The 528-nt window shown below is 51.9% G+C and overlaps 1 protein-coding gene across 1 annotated transcript in view; it reads left to right on the top strand.

The window, feature by feature from the left end:
* LOC118324133 (ATP-binding cassette sub-family D member 1-like) overlaps nucleotides 1-439 on the top strand; it is a gene marked incomplete at its 5' end in the record, with an annotated part of 9,316 nt that extends 8,877 nt beyond the window's left edge. Inside the window, one exon of the mRNA XM_035656289.1 lies at nucleotides 173-439. Within this exon, the coding sequence (XP_035512182.1) occupies nucleotides 173-371 (199 nt within the window). The remainder of the gene's footprint in view (nucleotides 1-172) is intronic.
* Between the last annotated feature and the right edge of the window lie 89 nt (nucleotides 440-528).

Below are 528 nucleotides of genomic sequence, written 5' to 3'. Positions count from 1 at the left end.
ACACACACACACACAGCAGTGTTGTACTATATATTGATTGATCTGTGATCAGTATTGATCTCTGTATGTCCCCACATTGACGCAGTGCTGTGTGCAGCCTGCAGGGGGCAGCAGAGCACTGAGCTGATCTCACAGCTGCTCCACCCTGAAGCTTCCTGTCTCTCTCCAACAGGAAGTACCACTCTCACCTGCTGCAGTTCGACGGAGAGGGAGGATGGAGGTTCGAGCCGCTGGACGCCTCCACTCGTCTGTCTCTGCAGGTCAGAAATAAACAACAACACTTCCTGTTTACAGTAGAGTCTCTACTCATCACTTCCTGTCCTCGCTCTGCCGCCTGTGACACAAACAAACAGGAACACTGTCACCAGTGACACTTCCTGTTGACGCATCATTCAGTGTACCAGCAGCAGGCTCTATACGGAGCTCTGTTCATTATAATCCATACTGAGCATGCTCAGTGGACCACAGAGACCACTGCCCAACGAGACGCCAACTTCCAGGGGCGAGAGTGAGAGACAGAGAGAGAGA

Source organism: Morone saxatilis, unplaced genomic scaffold (genome assembly GCF_004916995.1).
Source record: "Morone saxatilis isolate NCDOM2014 unplaced genomic scaffold, NCSU_SB_2.0 Contig15, whole genome shotgun sequence".
Classification (NCBI taxonomy): Eukaryota; Metazoa; Chordata; class Actinopteri; family Moronidae; genus Morone; species Morone saxatilis.
Note: the sequence above shows the minus strand (reverse complement) of the source record. Positions and strands in the feature narration are given on the sequence as shown.